Source organism: Myodes glareolus, chromosome 18 (genome assembly GCF_982192425.1).
Source record: "Myodes glareolus chromosome 18, mMyoGla1.1, whole genome shotgun sequence".
Lineage (NCBI taxonomy): Eukaryota > Metazoa > Chordata > Mammalia > Rodentia > Cricetidae > Myodes > Myodes glareolus.
The window spans coordinates 45,612,546-45,635,295 of NC_142043.1; the positions used below are offsets into that span (position 1 = coordinate 45,612,546).

The window sequence follows — 22,750 nt, forward strand, 5'->3', positions numbered from 1 at the left end:
CATTCATTCATTCATAACAGAGATGGAACTCGGGTTTTCATGGCATGATCTGAGCTATTTTGCCTGCCCTAAAGATGCTACTTTTAATACAAGCTTTTATGTAACAGGAAATTTATGGTGTTGTCAGTTATATAAATATTTTCGTTATAGCTCTGGAATAAGATTTCTCAAATCAACATTTTTTACCTTTCAAAATTTTTTATTGTTAATTTGTAGCACTGGAAGTTGAACCTAGGCCTCTCATATATTCCCAGCCTAAGGTGTAGCTCAGGGTAGCACTGGACTTGTGGTCATCCTGCTTCAGCCTCTTCAGCATCTTCCTGTTGTGCTATGTTCCCAGGTGCCACCATGGTTGACAATTGATACTTGGAATCAGGTCATTTTTGTTGTTGTTGGTTATTTGAGCATGGTTAGTCCCATCTCTGGCACTCAATAAATGTTACAACTGGAGACAGGTGTAGGGACAGCTAGGTTGCTTGTTGTGCCTTGGTAGGTAGGACAAGTTCCCACTAACCTACTACTCTGCCTCCTCTGAGAACCACTGACTAGAAGAAGGATGAAAATGCAAGTTATGGTGCAGGGAGGGGGAAATGGCATGAGATTTTCAAGTATTCCAAAAATTGTGTTCAATTTTTAAAATTTGTTAGATTACATTTTATGTGTATGTGTGCATGTTTGTGTGCATGTATGTGTATGGTCACGTACATGCTGCATGTATGCTATAAGGAGATCAGGGAACAATTTTTAAGCTGCCCTGATGGGGCGCACCCTCAGGAATTTCTGTGAGTTCGAGGCTACTCTGGTCTGCATGTCAAGTTCCAGGATAATCAGGGCTACACAAAACCAAACCAAACCAGGATAGGTTGTAATGCCAGCATTTAGGAGGCTGAGACTAGGGAATCTGAGTTTGAGGCCAGCCTGGTGTACATGGGGGAACCCCCATCTCAAGACAAAACCTCCCCCATAAAGCTGTTACTGTATTTCAGAGACTTGCACATGAATTTGACATTTTTACAGTCATAAAGCTAGTAAGTATCTTAAGTTTTTTCCTGATTTGGATGCTTCTAAGAATCATTTAAAATAAAACTTTAGTGGAGGAAATGGGAAATGATGCGGTTCTCTTATAATCTTAAAAAACCAAACTTTCATGAATGAAGTGTTTTGGATTACATTTTTGAAATGTAAAATATATGTGACAAGGGAATCCACAGCCAAGTACGTCATTAGACTCTTCCCAGTTTTAAATAACTTCTGTTGAAAGTGATCCACAAATATTTGTTTTCTTAAAGCTAACTACTCTCAGTATTTCAGACTTTTTAAAAAGTATTCTAGTTTTATAACCCGAGAAATAGCTTTATTGGGTTATTTGAAAAAGGTATAGTCATACTTGATGTTATACATCCTAAGTGGCAACAGAAGGCTTATTTATAGCCAGTAGCATTCAATGCCTGAGACTAACTTTGACCTGTCTTAGCAAAGTATGGTATGTTTTAAACGAACTAGTGAAAAATGCATTTTCTATTTCAATGACTTTATTTATTTTTAAAGAAATGTATCAAAATAAAAATATGCTTTGAGAGACAGACATTAACTGTTAAAAAAAACTTCCCACTGAAAATATTAAGTATGCTTTAACAAATAAAATGTTTTACTGTTAGAGGAAGAGAGTTTCATGGATACTTGGAAGTACCCTAGTACAGATCTGAGCCATTGGATATAGTTGTGAAAACCTAAATTTTGAAGTTATAAATAAACCAACATTTTATTTAATTATAAATTAAAAGAAAAGTTTTCATAGAAGGAAATATGTGTTCTGATGTCAGTTAATGTAATAATCCCTTTTGCTCTAACAACATCTGCATTTTGTAACAACCCGAAAAGGAATTATTTCTGAGTGATTATATCATTTCATGCAGAAGGATAGGCTCCAGAATTCCAGCAAGTGGGATTTTCTTTGGCAGAGCACACGGCAGTTTGCTGTTGTTGAAGGCTGGCCATGGGGTACCCAAGTCTCAGCTAACTGGGAGGCTTGAGTCCAAGAATTCAAGGTTAGCCGAGGTTCTTATTTATATAACTAACTATATGTAACATCGAGCTGGTAAATCATATGTCTTTTTCTGTGAAAACCAAATAGCCCCACCCCTAACAAAACAAAAACTTACCTCTTATTGCTGGCTAGATTAGTGGCTAGATGCCAGTAATGGAATTTAAGTTTTTGTTCGGTTGTGCATTGTGAAAAGACAGTTAAGTTGGGTAAATTCTGAAGTCAGCTTTCTATAGCACAAATCCTGACCATAAAAGTAAACAATATGCTTAAACTAGGAGAAAAGGTCTTTGATTTTGGTGGCTTATTCTTGGAAACAGTTTTCAGTTTTTCACTCTAAATAATGATTTCTAACAATTGGTGTTTATAATGTTATAAACATAATATGGCATTTATGCCTAAAATTAGTTTACCCATATTGCTAAGAAGCAAGTATAAAAATCTAAAAGCATTTATTTATATGCAGTGTTCTGCCTGCATGTGTCCCTGCAGGACGGAAGATGGTACCAAATCTCATTCCAGATGGTTGTGAGCCACCATGTGGTTGCTGGGAATTGAACTCAGGATGTCTGGAAGAGCAGCCCGTGCTCTTAACCTCTGAGCAATTTCTCCAGCCCCCTCTAAAAGTATTTTTTATGACACTTAAGCTAATATGCAGAATTTGGGGGTTTTGTTTGATTGTTTGTAGTTCTGACTGTTGTAGAACTTGCTGTATAGACCAGACTAGTCCCCAAGCTAACAGAGATCCTTTTTGTTCTGCATCCAGAGTGTTGGACTTGAAGACATGCACCACCACACCCTGCCAGAATGGCATAATTCTGAATGATTTCAAATAGTTTTAAAGTGCCCTAATGTTTAAAATCATTGCCCTCTAATGGGTTAAGCAGTGGTTTTCAAATGGAGAGAATCAAAGTAGATAGATACTACCCACCAAGCACTTGAAGAATTATTAGAAATTGGAAATGTTGCTATTGGGAACCAGTCCTTTAACCTCAGACCTATCATTTGTCTTTACAAAGCAACAGTATATTGACCTTATATTAGTTAATTGTAACATGTTAGTTTTACATCTGCATTGTGGTAGGAGGTGTGACAGTGTTCAGATTGTATTGCTGACATCTTCCCATGGAGGTCTGAACTGTCTCTGAAGTGGCCCCAACTTAGCCAGCCTACCATCTACAAGCTGTGTAAGGATGCTGCAGTGCTTTTAAGATTTGTGTGTTAAAAGTCAGGATTATTTCAAATAGAGGAATCTTGCTTTTAGAAAAAGTAGAAACACTAATTGAAAGTATAAGCCCTGTTATGAATCCAAAAAGAAAGGTATGTGACTATTTAATTTTTAGTAGAAGATACAGTGCATATAGAATTACTAGAGCGGGGAGGTAGATGCAGGAGGATTGGAAGTTCAGTTCATAGTGAATTCAAGGCCAGCCTGGACCACTCAAGATCCCTTGTCAAAACAAAAAGCAATAGACAGTTTAAAAGTTGGTAGCTGTCAGGCAAGTGACAGTAGAAGTTGGTTTCTGTCTTTGGGTAGTAACTTTCATGTTATAATAAGCACAGGCTCCCCATTCAAAGCTGGCTTTATGGAACTTTACTAGAACATGTTGAATGATGCGGGCCAAAGAATACCAGGCTAACTCCAAGATAAATCAGCTATATTTTTCTTTATTATAAGGGACAAACTCATGAAACAGGAACGAGAAATCCAAGCTCAGCTGTGTTGCACAGGAACCACAGAAGAGTCCTGGGCAGCCAGGCGTTTTTTCTCCCAGTAACCAATAGGTCATGCCCTAACCTGATCCCACCTCTTAAAGATGATTGGCTGACAGAGATTCCCCATCAAGAACATAACTCCTTATTTTGTGGTTAATCTAAATGAATTTCTTTTCGAGACAGGGTTTCTCTATAACTTTAGAGCCTGTCGTGGAACTAGCTCTTGTAGACCAGGCTGGCTTCAAACTCACAGAGATCCCCCTGCCTCTGCCTCCCAAGTGCTGGGATTAAAGGCGTGCACCACCACCGCCTGGATTAATATAAATAAATAATTAGGAGCTGGGCATATCTCCTCAGAGTTAAAAGGTTTGCCTACCATATGTAAGGCCCTGGGTTTCATCCTCATCACTGCAAAATGAAATATAATAATAAAAAAAGATAGAAAAATGATACGGGATTTTTTTTTTCTGAACAGTTAAGATTAGGTTTTTCCAAGAATACTGTTAAAACAATGAACTTTAGAATCAAAGCTTAATGAGAAGTGAAGGAAGAAAATGTTGAATGACTGGACAGAAGCAGAACAAAAGATATACTTGAACTTGGGATTCCATCCTATTTAAGATCTGAGGTTTAACCTGGGCCTTACATTGGAGGTACAACTTCCAAATCATAAAATTCACGTTTTGATTTTTATGTTTAAATTTTTTAAATTTTATTTTTACTTTATTAATATGGGTATTTTGTGTACAAATATGTCTACATAAATGTATGGCATGCTTGGTGCTAGCAGAAACTAGAGGAAGGCACCAGATACCCTGAAACTGAAGTTACAGACCACTGTGAGCCACCATGTGTGTGCTGGGAACCAAACCTAGGTCCTCTGAAAGAGCAACCAATGCTCTTAACTTATGAGCCATCTCTCCAGCCTTGTTTTCACTTTCTCTTTTTTTTCTTTACTTATTTAGTACCTTTTTTTGAAGACTAGGCTTCTCTGTGTAACAGCCCTGGCAATCCTAGAAATTGCTTTGTAGACCAGGCTGACCTTGAACTCAGAACTCAGAAATCCACCTGCCTCTGCCTCCTGAGTGCTGGAATAAAGGTGTGATGCCACCACTGCCCAGCATAGCTTTTTCTTTTTAAATTTTTACTAAGTTTTTTTTTTTTGGTAAGGTTTTTTTTTTTTTTTTCTATAGCTCAGGGTGGCTTCAGACTTTGAATGCTGTCTCAGCTTCCAAACCCTGGGATCAAAGTGTCTACTTTAGCCACAGCTGTCAAATTTATCTTTCTGAAGTGTGTGTTTCAGTTGTTTTAAGTTCTTTTAGTTGTGTACTTATTTAATTCCAGACATTTTTATATAGTAACATGCACTAAACACTGATTTTTTTTTTTTCATGTGTCATGTGGAGACCAGAGGTTGATGTCAGGATTCTTTCTCATTTTGTTATTTTTTTTTTTCTAACTGAAGATCTATTGCTGAACTTGAAATCTACCAATTTGGCTAGTCTGCCTAGCAAACTTGTCCTAGGATCCACCATCTATCTCTTGAGGATCTGGACACTTTATCTACTGAGCCATTTCCCCTAGACTCCTTAAACATTTTTCATGTATCCATGAATGGAGCTATTCATTACCCATCCTACCCCCACTCCATATCACTCCCTAGCAACCAGTAATTACTTTCCTCATTGATTTGCCTATTCTGCATATTTCACATAAGTGGAATCATATAACATGAGGCCCTTTGTATCTAACTTCTTCCACTTAACATGTTTTTAAGATTTTATGTTAGAGCATGTATCCTTGCGTTATTACTTTACTGGCACAATAATTTGTGTTTTTAGATATGCCACATTTGTATTGAATCTGTTCATGAATTGATCAACATTAAGGTTGTTACTTTTTAGCTATTAATAATGTTGCTATGAACATTTCTGTACTTTATAATTTAATTTTTCTTATCTAAATGGGAGTAGAATTGCTGGTGATCTAACCATGTCTGACATTTAAAGGAAGTACTCAACCGTCTTCTACAATGGCTGCACCATTTTATCTTCCTGCCAGCAATATGTGTATAAAACTTATTTAAGCAAATAATGCATGAATTTGTTCCCAATAAAACATCATCGTAGAGCAGTCCCAGAACCCTTCGACCTACTCTACTCTAGTTAGCTTCTATATTTTGTGTAGAAGAAATAATTGTTTCCAGCTTAACATGTATTTTCCTGAATATTTCAGAAATTTTCAGTTTACACAGGCAGTGTGCTCCTACAGTTCTAGCTGCTCAGCTCAGGAGACTGATGAGCCCTAGGAGAGAGAGAGAGAGAGAGAGAGAGAGAGAGAGAGAGAAGGAGGGAGGGCAGAAGGAGAGTTCTCGATATAGGGAGTAGCATTAATAGTCTCCCTATATTAATGCAGTGTTCCAGAGAAACACAAGGTGTCTATTCTCCTCTAACTGCAGAATGTTTCACTATTTAAAAGTTTTATTAGTAAAAATATTGTCAGACAAGATCAAGCATATGAGCTGAACGTTTATTATCCTGGATGGGTGTGGTAGTGCACACTAGTTATCCTAGTACTTAGGAGACTGAATCAAGGAAGTTGGAGGTAAAGGTCTGTAGTAAAAAGGTGCAGTGGGCCACTTCCTGCCGCCCAGCTAGCTTTACCCCAAATAACAACACGGAAACTATATTCATTTAAACACTGCTTGGCCTCCTTATTGGCTAACTCTTACATATTTGTTTAACCCATAATGTGTATTGCCACTTGACTGTGGCTTACTGGCATGAGTCTAACCAGCGTCCGTCTTGGAGAGGAGAGCCATGGCATCTGCCACACTGCCTTCTTCCTCCCAGAATTCTGTTCTGTCTACTCCACCCACCTAAGGACTGGCCTATCAAAAGGCCAAGACAGCTTCTTTATTTAACCAATGAAAGTAACACATCGAAGACCCTCCTACACCAAAGGTCATCTTGAACTACTCAGTGAAGCTAGAGGAAAGCTACAGGCTGAGACGGAAGCTTGATGGTAGCACATTGGTTTAGCATGCACAATGTCCTACGTGGATTTGATCTCTAACACTGTATTTAAAAAGTTGAATGCTCTCTTTGTTGCTTTGAGAATGGCAGGTATTGGGCTTTTATTTAATGAAACAGTAGCCATAAAACTACTATTTTCTTACCCTAGTGCTTGGCTGTCTGGCTATGAAGACCCTGTGGTATCTAGAATTAATATGAGAATACAAGATCTCACAGGACTAGATGTTTCCACAGCAGAAGAATTACAGGTAAGCTACCACCGTTTCTTACAGTTATTTCCACTTCTTCAAGAGGCTCCTCCTGTTAGATTTCCTGGCACTGAACAACAGGCAGTGCTTGCCTTGTGTAATACCTGAGGACTGTAAGTCCTAGCTTTCAAAGACCTTAATAATCCACTGCAGAAATTGAAAATGAAAGATATATATATTACTATATATAGTAGTAAGCATACTCTTACCTTTCACATTTTCAAATTACATTTATTTTATCATGGTAAAAGCATGCAAATATATATGCTTTGGGTCCTCAGGATTGGGCTCCAGTTATTAGACTTGGTGGCAGGTGCCTTTACCACTGAGCCATCCCACTAGTCCTAATTTTTCTTGATAATTTCTAGACCCATTCTGTTTGTTGAGTGGCTGGGGTAAATTTGGCTTTTTAAAAGGTATTTAAATTGACATATAATTTGTGTGTCATACAGTTTACCTTGGTTTAGGTATATTTACTTGGTTATAACCTCACCTCATCACCATGATTGAGTTTCAGATATTTCCATCACCCTAGCAAGAACTGTCCCCATGCCCTGAGCAGTAACTTCCTATTCTACTTCCCAAGCCCCTGGCAACCACTAGCTACTTTGTGCTTCTATGAATATACTTATTCTGGATATTTTATATATAGGAATTACTTAATGTGTGGCTTTTATGTCAGTTTTTTTTTTTTTTTTGACTAAGCATTATGTTTGGACGCAGAACCTCAGCCATGCTATACAGACTCTGGGTCCTTGAGTGGTAATATTAATAGTTCTTATTCATGTTTTGTTTCTTTCCTTCAGGTAGCAAATTATGGAGTTGGAGGACAATATGAACCCCATTTTGACTTTGCGCGGGTATGTGAAACTGTAACTAATCCACTTAAGTTTAGGTACTCCATGTTTAAAGACATCTTCACAACACTTGCTTAAAACAGGTAGACTTTACTGGGGGAGTGGGCAGGGTACAACTGTAGTGAGGATTCAGTGAGTGTCTAAGCTCCACTCCAGTTTATGGGGCCGGAGCAGTACCTAGAAGATAACTGAGTAGTAATTGGGCTATCTCACTGAAGTAGGGACAGGAGCCTGAAGAGAGGTGAGATACTGAGGGTGGGAGATAAGCAAGCAACCTGCTCTGAAACCGGGCCCAGCTGAGGAGGGAGCTCAGAGGAACTTCGTTAGGTGTGGTCAGGAAGAATACCTTTGTCAATTCTGTCCGCTTATAAAAACCCATTTCTTGCTTGGAAGTTGTGCCAGGAGATCCTGGGAAATCTGCAGAAAACAACAACAAAACCACTCAAAAAAGACATTCCGTTCAATGCATTGGTGAGCCTGGAAGAAGGGAAAGACTGTTCCCACAGACACACTGGACAGTGGGGATGAGGTGTCCAGCAGCACTACTGTCAGGACTGGAGCTAACTCAGGTTACTAGCCTGATGTTTGCCATAACCCTCTAGTCAGGAAGAGAAAGAGTGGCTTGAAAGAGAGGGGAGCTGTTCTCTGGGACTTTTACTAGGGCGTAGACGAGAAGGATTGAAGTTGCTCAGTTTGGTAATGTTCATCAGTGTGGCAGAAGCAAGCTTATACACCCTGCAAAAAAAGAACTGAGTCGATAAGGTGCAGCCCGACGACTGTAGCAAGCAACAGGCAGACACTGAATACTCTATACTGTATGTGAGGGCCTTAAGCGATAGGGGCAGCAAAAATTTGAAAAATAAGCAAAGGGAAATTCTAAATAGAAAAATGTTAACTTTTGGAAAAATGAGAGATAAATGAATTGAATTGGGCAATAGGTATGAAACAGAAGGCCTTGAGAATGAGAGACAGACTGGGAGCTGAGCCAACACTAAAGTGTGTCGTTATCAAATCTTCATTTAATCAGGTCTCACCACAATCACTGACACTTGAACACTGTGCCGTGTGATTCCACAAGCTCCTCTTCACTCTTCAGGGTAGAGTGTCCTGGAGCAGCTCCTTTACTGGCTTATCTCAGGTCCCAGTGTGCTTTTTCTGGGGACTCCTGCAAAAATAACACTTTTGTTTCTTCCTCTTAATCCTGATACTAAAACATTTCAGGGCTTTTGGTGATGTCAGGCCCCACATTACAAAACTAAAACATACCATTTTGAGATAATCGTTGATTGCTAGAAAGTAGCAAATAAATTTATGAGACCCTTGTGCACCTTCCCCACCCTAGGGCTGATGTCTGTATAACTGCAGCACAGCACCAGCCAGGAGTGTGCTGTCGGTGTGCTCACAGTGCTCAGTACCTCTGAGCTGGCTCTGCACTCTAATGCATGTGACTTAGTGTAATTCCTGTCACGTTCAAGGCATCTCACTACATCACAAGCCTCCCTGCAGTACTGTTCTCCTACTACACAGCCCCTTCCTTCCCCGGTCCTGTATTTCTGCTAACACCATTATAGAACACACTACTGATTCACTCAGAAGACAGGTCTGGAGTTTGGAGTAATTGTCCCAAAAGTCTCCAGTGTGTGGGCTGAGTGTTTGGGCACAGAACACTGGCCGTATATTTGAAATGTGTTCTTTACTTACTCCCTTATGTTTACTGCTTTATCCACAGAAAGATGAGCCAGATGCTTTCAGAGAGCTTGGGACAGGAAATAGAATCGCTACATGGCTGTTCTATGTAAGTTACAACTACATTTCATGACTCCTTGATTTTTTTTTGATATGTTGTATGATGTTGATTTGGTACCACTCCTATTGACTACATAGTGCCTTCAAAGCCAACCTGGATCTCAAAATAGAAAAGGTGCTGGGGGTGTGTCTCTATGATTTGTCTAGCATGCAGGAAGGCCTGGGTTTGATTTCTAGCATGTCACAAACCAGGCTTGGGGAAGTATGCTTGCAGTCCTAGTACTTGGAAGGCAGAAGGATCAAGGCCATCCTTGGGTATTTAGGATAGTGAGTTTGAGGCCAGCATTGACTATGAGACCTTGTCTCAAAGTGGAAGGGGGGGGGTGTTCTTTAAAAATTATTACCTGGTGGTGGTGATGCGTGCCTTTAATCCCAGCATTCAGGAGGCAGAGGCTGGTAGATCTCTGTGAATTCAAGGCCAGCCTGATCTACAGAGTACCAGGGCAGCCAGGGCTACACAGAGAAACCCTGTCTTGAAGGACAAAACCAAACAACAACAACAAAATTATTGACAGTCCCAGTACTTGGAGATGTTCAGTATTTTAGAATGTTTACACATATACATTCTCTACATGTGCACTTTATAATGTGCAGCTTTATGGTTTTCACAGACTGAGCATGTCTGCTAATCAGCACTCAGACTAGGGCATAGCACAGAACGAGAGAGTGAAAGAGAGGGTGGGAGTGAAACTCAGGGCAGAGCTACATGCACAACTCCAGAATTAATATTTATTCCACTTCCTCCAACTTTTCTGTTATGTAACAGATCACCTCCAAATGATTTTTCCTTCAGTGGGGGAAAGGGGTCAAACCTATGGTCTCATGCATGTTCTGAATGGTTTTAAATAACAGTCATTCATTATTTCCTCCTATAGCAGAGGTGTTGACTGGGTTTAACATCACAATGCCTGTTGAGATCGCTCATGCAGCTGCATTCATTTGTCTAGCACTTGGCTCTTTTGGAAGGCTTAGGCAGACGGGTCTCTGTGGGCCACCTTACATCTTGCAAATCCCCAGTCTCCCAAAAAGAAAACATGGACATATTTTTACAGCCTGTTTTTAGAAATCATACAGTGTCCCTTTTTCTGTTTTTAAATCACACCTGCCAGGGAAGCACTCCACCTCTGAACCACACTCTCAGTTCTGCCCAGCTTCAGGATGAGGGGCGTGGGCTCGCACCATGTCACAGTCACTTAAAAAGATTGAGCTGTAGCCCAAAGTCCTGGCTGGGTCTTGAGCACTGAGAAAAACAAAACATGTAGTTCAGACGTTACTACATTAGAAAATAAAATTTGCTAGTGGTGTAGTCCTTAGTTTTAAAATATGTGGTTGGCCTGGTGGTGGTGGCGCATGCCTTTATTTAATCCCAACACTTGGGAGGCAGAGGCAGGCAGATCTCTGTGAGTTCGAGGCCAGCCTGGTCTATAGAGCTTGTTCTAGGACATGCTCCAAAGCTACAGAGAAACCCTGTCTCGGGAATGAATGAATGGTTTAGCAGGGCATGGTGGCACAATGTTTTTAAGTCACTTGTTTTAGAGGTGGCATATACATCCCATAGTTGGGCTGTTTGGTATCTTCTGCCTGTGGTGGTGTTTAAAAATCTTCACTAGGATGGATTTCCTTGGTGTGTGAACTTTTTCAGTTAATTAAGGTTTGTGTTTTTGTTCTAGGCTACCTTTATAATAACTATAAATTCTTTAATCTTGTGATTTTTTTTCATTTAAATTTTACCTGAAAGTAATTGTTTCCCTTGCAGATGAGTGATGTGTCTGCCGGAGGAGCCACTGTGTTTCCTGAAGTGGGGGCTAGTGTTTGGCCCAAAAAAGTAAGCTCACTTGGTGTGTGGGGCTTGGTCTTGTTGGGTATTTTTCTCCTGAAGTAGAGTTGCACCTGCAGTTTGTGGCCTAGGAAATGAGTTACATTTTCTTTTATTTATTTTTATTTTATTGATCTTTTTCTATATATGTGTGTTAGATTCTAGAGTTACAGACAGTTGTGAGCTGCCATGTGGGTGCTGGGAACTGAACTTGGGTCCCCTGGACTACATTCATGTCAAAGTAAAGGTTGGGTGAGGAACAAGTGTGATAGCTGAGTTCTAATTCCCAAGATTTGATTTCATGTAATTCTCTCCATATTACCCTGTGCTCACTCTGTAGACCAGGCTGGTCTCGAACTCAGAGATCTGCCTGCCTCCACCTTCTGAGTGCTGGGATTAAAGGCGTGCGCCACCATGCCTGACACAAACACTCTTGTCATCCACCCTTATGATAACTCCCATATAATCAAGAAAACGCCTCAAAGCCATAGACTCACAGAATTAGTGAACAGTATAAGCTACTGTAGAAGGAGCAGGAAATGTAAGTGCCATGAAAAGTGAAAACCTAGCGTTTTATTTAATGATAATTTTGAATTGTTCTCCACAGGGCACCGCTGTCTTCTGGTATAATCTGTTTGCCAGTGGAGAAGGAGATTACAGTACACGGCATGCAGCCTGTCCCGTGCTAGTTGGAAACAAATGGGGTAAATAGTTCCTGTATTCTCTGCTTAGAAACTTTATAACCTGCACCTTAAAACAAAATGCCTCCTCTCATGATTTGCCATCTGACTTCTTGTATAGGATCCAGCTAAGCCTGCCCCTGTTCTGAGTATAAATTTGCATCCCATAGATAAGCATTTTTGTGAGATTATCTTTGAGGGTGGGTGCTCTATTTCACTTAGTTTTCCAGAATCATTAGATTAGTTGACTCCCAAGTTGAAAAGTTAGAACCTTGCCTTCAAAAGGTCACAGTCTGAGAGTGTGAACTGATGGGTATTCAGAATGTGGCAGAGCGTAGACCACACATTCTTAATTTAATTTTTGTTTCCTCAGCACATAAGGTACTTTTTAGGTATGTTAAGTTCCAGAAAAGATTTGGGCTAAAACTCAGGCAGCATCTGGCTTCAGTGCAGTATTTAAGAGGCCTTCCTCTCAGACCGTGCAGGTATAGGATTGCCTCCATTAACAACTAAAATAGGAAACGAAACAAGATTAATACATATTAATCCAGTGTGTACATTACAGTATGTCAGTGGCCACATTTCAAATGCTCACAATCTACATGTGTCCATTGGTTAGATCCATTGTAAGGAGGCCTGGTCGGAGGACCTTACAATCCCCTCACTGAAAATGGTGCTTGGGAACTGCTGGACCACAGTGAGCACAGGCTGGCTGGGAAGGACACAGCTCTAAAGGCTCTTCTCCATCATGTGAGTGCTCTAAAGCAGCAGCAAAGGATTTTGACTCAAAGATAAAAGAAAAAAATGGCCAACTGATGAATGAAGACTGGGTACCAGGGAGGTGACAGTAACCAGTGTAGACAACCTAGTTCAAAAATTTCGTCCAAGTCAGTGACATTGACTTACTCTGTAATACCAGAAATGGGGTAAAAAATTGGGGAGAAGAAATCCTTTTATATATATATATATCCCCTATCAAAATCCCAGCAAAATTCTCCAAGGATCTCAAAACAATGGTACTCAACTTCATATAGGAAAACAAAAAGCACAGGATAGCCAAAACTACCCTGTACAATAAAAGAACTTCTGGAGGCATCACAATCCCCGACTTCAAACTACTACAGAGCTACAGTACTGAAAACAGCCTGGTATTGGCATAAAAACAGACAGGAGGACCAATGGAACCGAATAGAAGACCCAGATATCAATCCAGACATCTTTGAACACCTGATTTTACATAAAGAAGCAAAAAAATACCAGATCGAAAAAAGAAAGCATATTTAACAAGTGGTGCTGGCATAACTGGATATATCAACATGGAGAAGAATGAAAATAGACCCATATCTATCACCATGCACAAAACTCAAGTCCAAATGGATCAAAGACCTCAACATAAAGCCAGCCACACTGAACCTCATAGAAGAGAAAGTGGGAAGTACACTTGAACACATTGGCACAGGAGACCACCTCCTAAATATAACCCCGGCAGCACAGACACCGAGAGAAACAATAAATGGGACCTCTTGAAACTGAAAAGCTTCTGTAAAGTAAAGGACATGGTCAACAAGACAAAATGACAGCCTACAGAATGGGAAAAGATCTTCACTAACCCCACATCAGACAGAGGGCTGATCTCCAAATTATATAATGAACTCAAGAAATTGGTCATCAAAAGAACAAATAATCCAATAAAAAAAATGGAGTACAGATCTAAATAGATATCTCTCAACAGAGGAATCTCTAAAATGGCTGAAAGACACTTAAGGAAATGTTCAACATCCTTCGTCATCAGAGAAATGCAAATCAAAACAACTCTGAGATTCCATCTTACACCTGTAAGAATGGCCAAGATCAAAAACACTGATAACAACTTATGCTGGAGAGGATGTGGGGAAAAGGGAACACTTCTGCATTGCTGGTGGGAATGCAAGCTGGTACAACCCCCCCACCTTTGGATGTCAGTGTGATTTCCCAGAAAATTAGGAAACAACCTTCCTCAAGACCCAGCAATACCACTTTTGGGTATATATCCAAAGGATGCTCAATTGTGCCACAAGGACATGTGCTCAACTATGTTCATAGCAGCTTTGTTGTCATAGCCAGAACCTGGAAACAACGTAAATGCCCCTCGATCGAAGAATGGATAAGAAAAATGTGGTACATTTACACAATGGAGTACTACACAGCAGAAAAAAATAACGACATCTTGAATTTTGCAGGAAAGTGGATGGAGCTAGAAAACATTATTTTGAGTGAGGTTACCCAGACACAGAAAGACAATTATCACATGTACTCACTCATAGGTGGTTTTAAACATAAAGCAAAGAAAACCAGCCTACAAACCACAATCCCAGAGAATTTAGACAACAATGAGGACACTAAGAGAGACTTACATAGATCTAATCTACATGGGAAGTAGAAAGTAGAAAAAGACAAGATCTCTTGAATAAATTGAGAGAGCATGGGGACCTTCGGGGAGGATTGAAAGGGGGAGGGGCGAGGTAGGGAAGGGAGCAGAGAAAAATGTAGAGCTCAATAAATATCAATTAAAAATGTATATAAAAGAACACACACATATATATTGTATATATAATAGCTGTAATGGTGCATGCCTTTAATCCCAGCATTCAGGAGGTAGAATTGGGCAAATCTTTGAGTTCAAGGATAACCTGTCTGGTGTACAGAGTGGATTCCAGAGTAGTCAGGGCTACGCAGAAAAGCCCATCTCAAAAACCAAAACATCCTGTAACTAAGACAACCGACTGAGGATGTGATAGCATCAGCTGATCAGAGGACTGTGTTCGCTGCACTGTCTGGATTTCAGAGGCAGTACTTGGAGTAGGAAAGTGTTATGTTCCTTCATGTTGTTCCGCTTGCAGCTCATTTAAGCCTCATCAGGGATACATACATGAAATCTGATTTTTCCAACATTGTCAAGTTTATCTGGGTTTTAATCTTAAGCTTTTAACCCATGCTGAAACTGTTCTAGACGAGCTTTCAGATGAGAAGAAAATTCTCATTTTTTTTTCTCCTCACAGTATCCAACAAGTGGCTGCATGAACGTGGACAGGAATTCCGAAGGCCGTGCACCCTGTCAGAACTGGAATGACAGACCAACTCTCCTCGCTCCTGTTGTCCTCTAATGCGCCCGGCACAATCACTGATAACTTTCAGACGTTTACAGCTGACTAACACTCCATGGTTAACTCGGTCATGAACTTCGTCCTGTGTTTTGTCTATGGACAATCACTTATTATATGGGTTTTTTGTTTTTTAATTAACACTCAGTCACCACATTATGTAAAATTTTACAGTTCATTATCACAGAGTACAGGACATTTAAAATGAGGAATCCTAATTCTGTTGTTTAAAAGCTTTTTGGTTAGATTAAAAAAACAAAACATCCAATTGTAGATTTCAGTGCATTTGCGTAGATGGTGGGCCCATGGGGTGCAGGGGCCTGTCCGCCTGTTCTTCCTTCGCTGGAGTGTGAGGGCTTTGCCTCCATCTATTAGTCCACATTCCTATTTCTTATTAGTTAAAGAAACTGTATTTTTACCAAATCTCCCTCCTCAACAGTGGTGAATTCAATTGGTTTGAGAAAATTACTTTGTTCCAAAAGTTTTGTGTAGCCCAGCTGCCCTACAACTACAGTGCTCAGACTTAGACTTTTTCCTCAATGACTGATGGTGTCCAGAGACTTGCTGTTCCAAGTGCCAAGACCCTGCTTGTGTTCCTCCTCTAGCAGGTGGTGGTGTTGGCATTCTGATTAAATACTGTGCCTTAGAAGACAGGGCGTTCCAGGTCCTTGTAATGACGAGTGAGGGAGTTGATTTTAAAAAAAGAAATCTGTTTTATAAAAGCCAAAATGTTTTTTCTTTCTGAAACGTGTTATAACAGTGACCTATTTATGATCTTAAATCTTTTTTAAAAAAATGTTTCTGTGTGGTATTTTTCATGTAAAATAACACTGCTCACAGGTATGTTACTTCTTTACTACATAGAGCTACAGTTTAGTATTTGTGGTTAGACTTTTAGTCATTCAAAACATGTTTCTTTGGGGTATAGCTTGCCTGACCCACTTCAGACTCTTATGAGACACTAGGAAAAGTGTCCTTTCTTCAGAGACAGTCATGCTTTGATTATGAGTTGTTACAATACTGATACTTATACACTTTCTCTTATTCAAAAGCCTGGTTGTGGTCTTGATGTATATGAGGAAATTCTTTTTTCACCCAGGGCTCTGGCTCTTTCTTTTCAATTCTCTGGGAAAGTAGGGATTAAAATGAACTGTTCCATCACAAAGATTTTAACAAAAAAACAAGTTCAGTGCTTTAAATTGATTTTAGAGGCTTTAAAAACAGGATGGAGCCGGGTGGTGGTGGCACACGTCTTTAATCCCAGCACTTGGGAGGCAGAGGCAGGCAGATCTCTGTGAGTTCGAGGCCAGCCTGATCTTCACAGCGAGTTCTAGGACAGGCTCCAAAGCTACAGAGAAACCTTGTCTCGGAAACAGACAAAAATAGGATGGGTATGGTGGTCCACATCTTTGGTTCCAGTACTTGGGAGACAAAGGCAGAAAGATCTCTGAGTTCAAAAACAGCATGGTCTACATAGTAAGTTCTAGGTCAGCCAGGGCTACATTGAGAGATCTTACCTCAAAGACAGATAAACAGAACAACTTCTTTTAGGCTGGTGGTATAGTTCAAACAGAGTAACACGTGTGAGCCTTTGGGTCCCATTCCGCTACTAAAACCCCACACCGGTTAGCATGGAGCAACAAGTAAAATAGGGATTTCAAGGCCAGAAAGTAGGTTTGTCGTGAAGTGTTAGCAACCAGCTGATGAATTAGGAAGGTAACAATATATACATTTAAAAGGAAATCATGCATCTTGTATAAGAACTTTATAAGCTGTGTGGGCCTGACCTGCCTGATGTTCCGCTGAGAACATCTGGTAGTTAGAAAGGTGCCCTTGGCGGGAGTGCAGCTTGCAGTCTTGGGTGACTGGGGCCAGTGGCTGCTCCCTAACTAGAAAACCACAGGGTTCATGAGGAAAAGGGGCTAGTAGTTGAAACCAGGAATGGCCTGTACACGCGTGGGGAGACACTCAGCCTCGCTGCTCCTTTAAGGAAGTCAGCAGTGTGAACAGGATTCCTGTCAGGAAAATAAAGTGTGCCTAGGATGTATGAAGACGTTAGTGTGTAAAAGTTCTTCAGAACCTGTGGAGTTTCTGTTTCTGGGTAGGGAATGAAGCAACAAGTTGCCGTGTACACCCGGGCTCATGACAGTATCATTTGTAGTCACCATAAAATGGAAGCAACCTAAGTACAGAAATAGATGAGTGGGGGAAAGGTGGCATATACATTAGGAAAATATTCGAGCCAAAAAAAGAAATTCCAACACACGCTCAACATGGTTGAAGCTTGGCGAAGTAAGCCACACAGATGCTCTCGGCCACTCACGTGATACCTAGAGTAATCGAATGCCAGGGATGTACAGGTTGCCTGGGTGGAGAGGAGACACTTGGGACTTAGTATTTATTGGGTGTTTTGCCAACAATACACTTAATGTGGTCTAAATATACTCTTTGATTTTAGACTTATTTTGTATGCATGAGTGTTTTGCCTGCATGTATGTATACCACATGTGAACTTGGTACCCTCAGAAATCAGACAAGGCCATTGGACCCTCTAGAACCAGTTATGGTTGTTTGGTAACCATCATGTAAGTGCTGGAGTTGAACTCTGGTCCAAAAAAATGTTCTGAAACCTGTGAGCCAAGCCATGTCTCCAGCCCCTAAAAGCACTCTTAAAGGTAAACGTGTCAGAGTTGTAGCTCAGTGGTCGAGCATGCCCACGGTCCTGGGTTCAATCCTCAGCCTTCTCCAAAAAAGAACAAAAGCAGTATCATATTTTAAATGTTTTACAACAGTTAACGTTCCAGTTCTTCTAAGCCCTCCAAATTGAAAGCAAGGGCATCTGTACACCTGTGCTTCTATTTATAGCCGCAGCATTCATGGTGGCCAAAGGTGGAAGCAACCCCTTTGAGTATATATCTACAGCTGAACGGATGAGCAAAGGTAAAAACAGAGATGGGTTTAAAAATTCATCTGGAATTATAGAGCTCAAGAGAATTGACAAACATTGAAAATTAGCAGAGAATCCCAAAGCAAGACTAAGGGATGAGAACAGCTTTTAAAGAAAAAAAAAAAGTAAGTCAGGCATGGTGCTACTCACCTTTAGTTACAACACTCAAGGGAGAGACAGATACACTCTTTGAAGCCAGCCCTGTCTACATAGTGAGAGACTGCTTCGAATTCAAGACTTTTTTTTAAAAAAAAACTGTTTAACACTACAGTTTAAAAACAGATAACTACATATCTGAGAACAGACTCAGAATGGCCATGAATACACTTGTAAATTCACCAGATCTTAAAGATACTGAAAACTGGTTGAATAAGTGAACCTTGCGACTTAGAAGAGGAAATTAGATTATAAAGCCTTGGCAGCAACACTTGCATAGAACAAGAATATTCTTAGTACCGGCAGGGGTGATGGCTCAAGACTGGAGTTTGAAACCCCAGAATTCACATCAATGTCAGGTGGGCATGACAGCCCTCTTGAAAGATGGAGATGGAACCCCCAGAACAACCCAGCAGTCTGAATTGCTGAATTCCAGGTCCCTGAAAACAGCCATCTGGGAATACGCCCAGTACCAGTTTCTGACCTCCACATATGTATACCTAGGCACCTGCTCATGTAAGTGCATAAACACGCAAAAGATCTATATCCACTCAGCACAGACAAATCTGTCAACACACTGGAAATATGACATGTCAAATCCTTTTTCCAAGGAATCTCCGAGAAGACAAGCTGTGACCTCTAGAATAGACAGTGACTATGTGGGGTTTATACCAAATCTGTGGGTATCCACAATGGATTGTATCATTTAGTGTTTGTGATTGTTGTTATTTTAATGATTTTTCTTTTATTCTAGAAAGGGCTTCTCTGTGTAGTCCTGGCTGTCCTGGAGCTCACTTTATAGACCAGACTGACCTTGAACTTGAACATCTTCCTGCCTCTGCCTCCCTAGTGCTGGGATTAAAGGTGTGCGCCACCAAAGAATGTCCTTCAGGGTGCCGCTCAGGCCAGCTTCACGCTTATGATGCCCCCGGCTCTGGGGCTGATTGTGGGCCTGTGCTATCATGTTCAGCTGCTGCTGGTGAGTTAAATCTGTAGTGTCGTGTTAAAGTACAGAAGACACCCAAAGCCAGTAGAACAGGAAAACCTTAGGAGAACGTTGTTAGAAGAAAGAAGTCATTTTCCACTCTACAAAACTAGCCAGAACATACGCGGGATTTTATTGTACAGTATAGATGAGAAAAGTTGTAATCACCAAGAATAGGTTTGAAATGTCCAGACCAATCAAATCTATACAGAGAAAAAACAGGGATTGGGACGAGTGTAGGCCCGGTAGCTAAGGGATTATGTTTTCTTCAGCTGGTCGTGAAAACATTTCTAAGTTGTGCAAACCAGGGGTGCTGTAGCCAGAAGGATCAGAAATTTAAGGTTTCCTTTTACATAGTGAGTTAGAGGCTAGCCTGGAAAACAGTAACTATTGGGTGAAAATGTTCTAAGTTGTGATGACTGCAACCCGGTGGCTAAGCCGCTGAGTGAGAACCAGAGTGTTTAAGAACTGTATAAGACACACACATCAGGTTAGTGAGCTGGACGGTATGAAATAATGTATCTCAAAGCTGTTTCTAAAAAGCTAGCAAGACATCAGAAATGAAACGTAAGTTCGGCCAACTGTAGAGAACTTTGAAGAAGCCCAAACCGACACGGATAGAAATGGTTGAGTCTCCAGCTGAGCTAACACAAGCAAACTGCCAGCTACAGAGCTTGAAAGATTAATGGTGGATTACTAACCCCTTCGTGACTATTTGGACAGATTGTGCAGGTAACAAATCACCAAAATCTCAAGAAAATTCTGAATAGCCCCATTATTGAGTAAAGAAATTAAGGACTTAATTTTTTTTTTTTTAACCAAAAAGCAATGCAGAGTTCTTGATGGCATCACCAATCTCTGCCGTGTTAAGGAATACCCTCCACAAATGGCTTCAGAAAATGCATGATTTCCAGCTCACTTTAAGAAACATTGGTCGAGCGGTGGTGGCACATGACTTTAATCCCAGCACTCGGGGAGGCAGAGGCAGGCGGATCTCTGTGAGCTAGAGGCCAGCCTGGTCTAAAGAACGAGTTCCAGGACAGTCAGGGCTACAAAGAAACCCTGTCTCAGACTCACCCCCTCCCCCTGCACACAAGCAAAAACAGAAAAATTGGCCCTCATCTCCAACCAGACTTAAAGTATAAGGAAGAAACGATCCGTATCTCCTAGGAACACAGATACAAAATACTTTTGCTTCTAACCAAAAATAAGGGGGAAATTAATGTTTAAGTGAAAAAGTTTACTGAAATATGCTTAACTGTACACCAAGTTCACTTCAACAAATCACAAAGCTGGGGCCAGCAAGATGGCTCTGTGGGTGGAGGAACTTGCTGTTAAGCCTGACTACCAGAGTTTAGTCGCAGGAGTTCACAGGGTGGGAAAGACTGACTCCCACAAACTGTACTGTGACTTCATACACAGGCTGTGGCACGCGCGCGCACACACACATGCACACACACACACAGAAGTAAATGCAATAAAAAATGGCAAAGTCATGTCAGATTCTACCTGAGTAATTCATCATATTAGCATGTTAAAGGAGGAGAAAAGAAATGTGCTCATTTCAAAAGATGAGAGGATGCATATAGCAAATCTCAGAACTGCTGATGTGGTTTTTTTTAAGTGTCTGTGATCCTTGGCACAGGTAGAGCTCACCCCAGGATCAAGGTCAGCCTGTGCTCCTTAGCGGGTTTCAGACTAGACAGAGCCTCAGATAAAATGCAAATGTCCTGAACTGAGTGGCGGCTTTTCAGAAATCTTGCTCTGCTCTACTGTTCAGTAAAAGACTGGATGCTGCTTGCAGTACGGCCAAGTGTCCACTCTCCCCAGGGTTATTTAGTATTGCGCCAGACAGGAAGAAGAGAGGCTCACACCAGAAAAGCAGCAGCTTTCCCCAGTGGTGGCATGAGCATGTTTGTGAAACATCCCACAGGAATCTACCAAACTCTCCTGCGGAACTTAGGCCGTAGGCAGCACGCCAACTCTACACGCAGAAATGAATGACAAACTGAACTTCTAAAGACGATGTGGGAAGGCCTCAGAAATGTACTTCCATTTAAAATTTACAGATTACAAATGAGAGCGGTGTGCTTAAAAACATGACTGCCAAGAAACGTTAGAGCAGTGAGTGTAGATAAGAAAGGGCCATTTTGAGGTGAGAAAATGCCGTGTCCTGGTGGTACTACTGAGGAATCATTGGTACTGTCAGAAACATTTTATAGTGTATATTCTGAATATGTGCATTTCTATGGAACTTGTCAGTAAGGTTTGGTGGGTGTGTGCGCACTTGCATGTCTTGATCACAGGTGTGTATTACCACATCAAGTCAATAAAACATTCAAAAACATTAGCAAACAGCTAGGCAGTTCAAGACTTAAAAATTCCAGAAACAGCCAGGCACGCCTTTAATCCCAGCACTGGAGGCAGAGGCAGGTGGATCTCTGAGGTCGAGGCTAGCCTGGTCTACATAGTGAGTTCCAGACCAGCTGGTGAGTTACCTAGTGAGACCCTGCCTTTGAAAGAAAGGAAAGAAGGAAGGAAGGAAGGAAGGAGGGAAGGAAGGAGAGAAGGAAGAAAGGAAGGAAAGAAAGAAGTATAGTTTGGTCCATGACTCTGTAATTATGGTTAAAATATTAAATATTTTAAATATAAATATTTGTTAATAAAATCCCTATCAAACAGATGTTTTTGTTAGGTAAAAAGATATCTAACATTTTTATCCCTGGAAGGGGGAATAACTTTAGATCCTCATAGGCTTGTATCAAAGAAGACAAAACTAAAGTCTTACAAACTAATAAAAATCTTAAGTTGCCCAAGGCTGGCCTTGAATTTGCTTTGTGGTGGAGGAGGGTCTTGAATTCCTGATCCTGTCTTCATCTTTATCTCCCAAGCGTGGGATCACAGTCCTGCACACTGCCCCGTGGGAACGGGACCTCCCTGATCAAATGCATGGAACTGGAACCGCTGTAAATTTCTGGCAAGGATCACAGGAGGCTTTGAGTGCTCATTTTGAAATATTCTACTTAATTGCCAGGTACAGGGCCAGGGCTCATGTCAGCACTCCTGGTTCGAATGCTTCTGGACTTTGGCTTGGTTTTCCTCTGGAACTGGGGATTAAATCCAGGGCCTCAGACATGTCAAACAGACCCTTCAGCCACATCCCAGCCATCACAAATGGTTCCGGAGGAGCTCACAAGTATCAGACGGGGTGATACAGGAGTATAATTCCAAGAACTCATTCTGCACTCTTCACTTATTTTCCTGTAGACGCCCCTACAGGCAATGATTTGTACACAGCCTCTGATTGTTTGGAAAGCCTC

The 22,750-nt window shown here is 40.9% G+C and overlaps 1 protein-coding gene and 1 long non-coding RNA gene across 3 annotated transcripts in view; one reads left to right on the top strand and one right to left on the bottom strand.

Annotated features, from left to right (window-relative positions):
• The window catches only part of P4ha1 (prolyl 4-hydroxylase subunit alpha 1), a 53,161-nt gene extending 37,551 nt beyond the window's left edge, over positions 1-15,610 (top strand). For both annotated transcript variants that reach the window (XM_048451745.3, XM_048451744.3), the window contains exons 10-15: positions 6,944-7,043; positions 7,850-7,903; positions 9,630-9,695; positions 11,463-11,531; positions 12,130-12,226; positions 15,241-15,610. In XM_048451745.3, the coding sequence (XP_048307702.3) occupies positions 6,944-7,043; positions 7,850-7,903; positions 9,630-9,695; positions 11,463-11,531; positions 12,130-12,226; positions 15,241-15,311 (457 nt within the window). In that variant the 3' untranslated portion in view covers positions 15,312-15,610. The remainder of the gene's footprint in view (positions 1-6,943; positions 7,044-7,849; positions 7,904-9,629; positions 9,696-11,462; positions 11,532-12,129; positions 12,227-15,240) is intronic.
• LOC125411542 (uncharacterized) overlaps positions 7,971-22,750 on the bottom strand; it is a 33,837-nt gene continuing 19,057 nt past the window's right edge. Inside the window, exons 2-3 of the long non-coding RNA XR_007235353.2 lie at positions 8,935-9,065; positions 7,971-8,317 (exon numbers count right to left, since the gene is read on the bottom strand). This is a non-coding gene — a long non-coding RNA (uncharacterized LOC125411542). The remainder of the gene's footprint in view (positions 8,318-8,934; positions 9,066-22,750) is intronic.